Here is a 551-nt window from a genome sequence, read left to right as displayed (position 1 = left end):
CTCCAGTTCTGGGTGCATTTGGGGCGGTTGCTGGGCTTGCCGTCCGCCGCCCTGCCCGCGCCCTGAGTCGGCGCTGTGCCATTTCAGACTACTCCAAGGGGTTCGGCGGCAAGTATGGGGTGCAGAAGGACCGCATGGACAAGGTGAGCTTCTGGGCCCGGTGCTCCTCTTCCCAGCTGTGTTTCCAGAAGGGCAGGCGTTCCGGTCGGGGGCGTGCGCACCTGCTGGGCGGCAGCTCACAGGGACGGGTCCCTGCAGAGCCTCTGGGGCCGTTGGGCCCAGGACGGCCGTGGGAGCAGGAGGTCCCTAGCTGAGGGGGTGGGGCGCGGGTCCTGCCCTCTGACCTCCGTCCTGTCTTGTAGAATGCCTCCACCTTCGAGGATGTGGCCAAGGTGCCCTCCACGTACCAGAAGACGGTCCCTGTGGAAGCAGGTGAGCCAGGCCTGGCGTCCCAGGAGGACAGAGGGCAGAGCAGCAGGGAGAACGGGGGCGGAGGCTGGGGGTGCGGCTGCTGGGAGCTTCCGGGAGGTTGACTCCCTCTGGCGGCCGGT

General features: G+C 68.1%; 1 protein-coding gene across 2 annotated transcripts in view; it reads left to right on the top strand.

Annotated features, from left to right (window-relative positions):
* CTTN (cortactin) overlaps window positions 1-551 on the top strand; it is a 26,985-nt gene that overhangs the window by 20,827 nt on the left and 5,607 nt on the right. For both annotated transcript variants that reach the window (XM_005859216.2, XM_005859215.2), the window contains 2 exons: window positions 88-143; window positions 363-432. In XM_005859216.2, coding sequence (XP_005859278.1) covers window positions 88-143; window positions 363-432 — 126 coding nt within the window. The remainder of the gene's footprint in view (window positions 1-87; window positions 144-362; window positions 433-551) is intronic.

This window comes from Myotis brandtii, unplaced genomic scaffold (genome assembly GCF_000412655.1).
Source record: "Myotis brandtii unplaced genomic scaffold, ASM41265v1 scaffold1236, whole genome shotgun sequence".
In the NCBI taxonomy this organism is placed as follows: Eukaryota; Metazoa; Chordata; class Mammalia; order Chiroptera; family Vespertilionidae; genus Myotis; species Myotis brandtii.
Note: the sequence above shows the minus strand (reverse complement) of the source record. Positions and strands in the feature narration are given on the sequence as shown.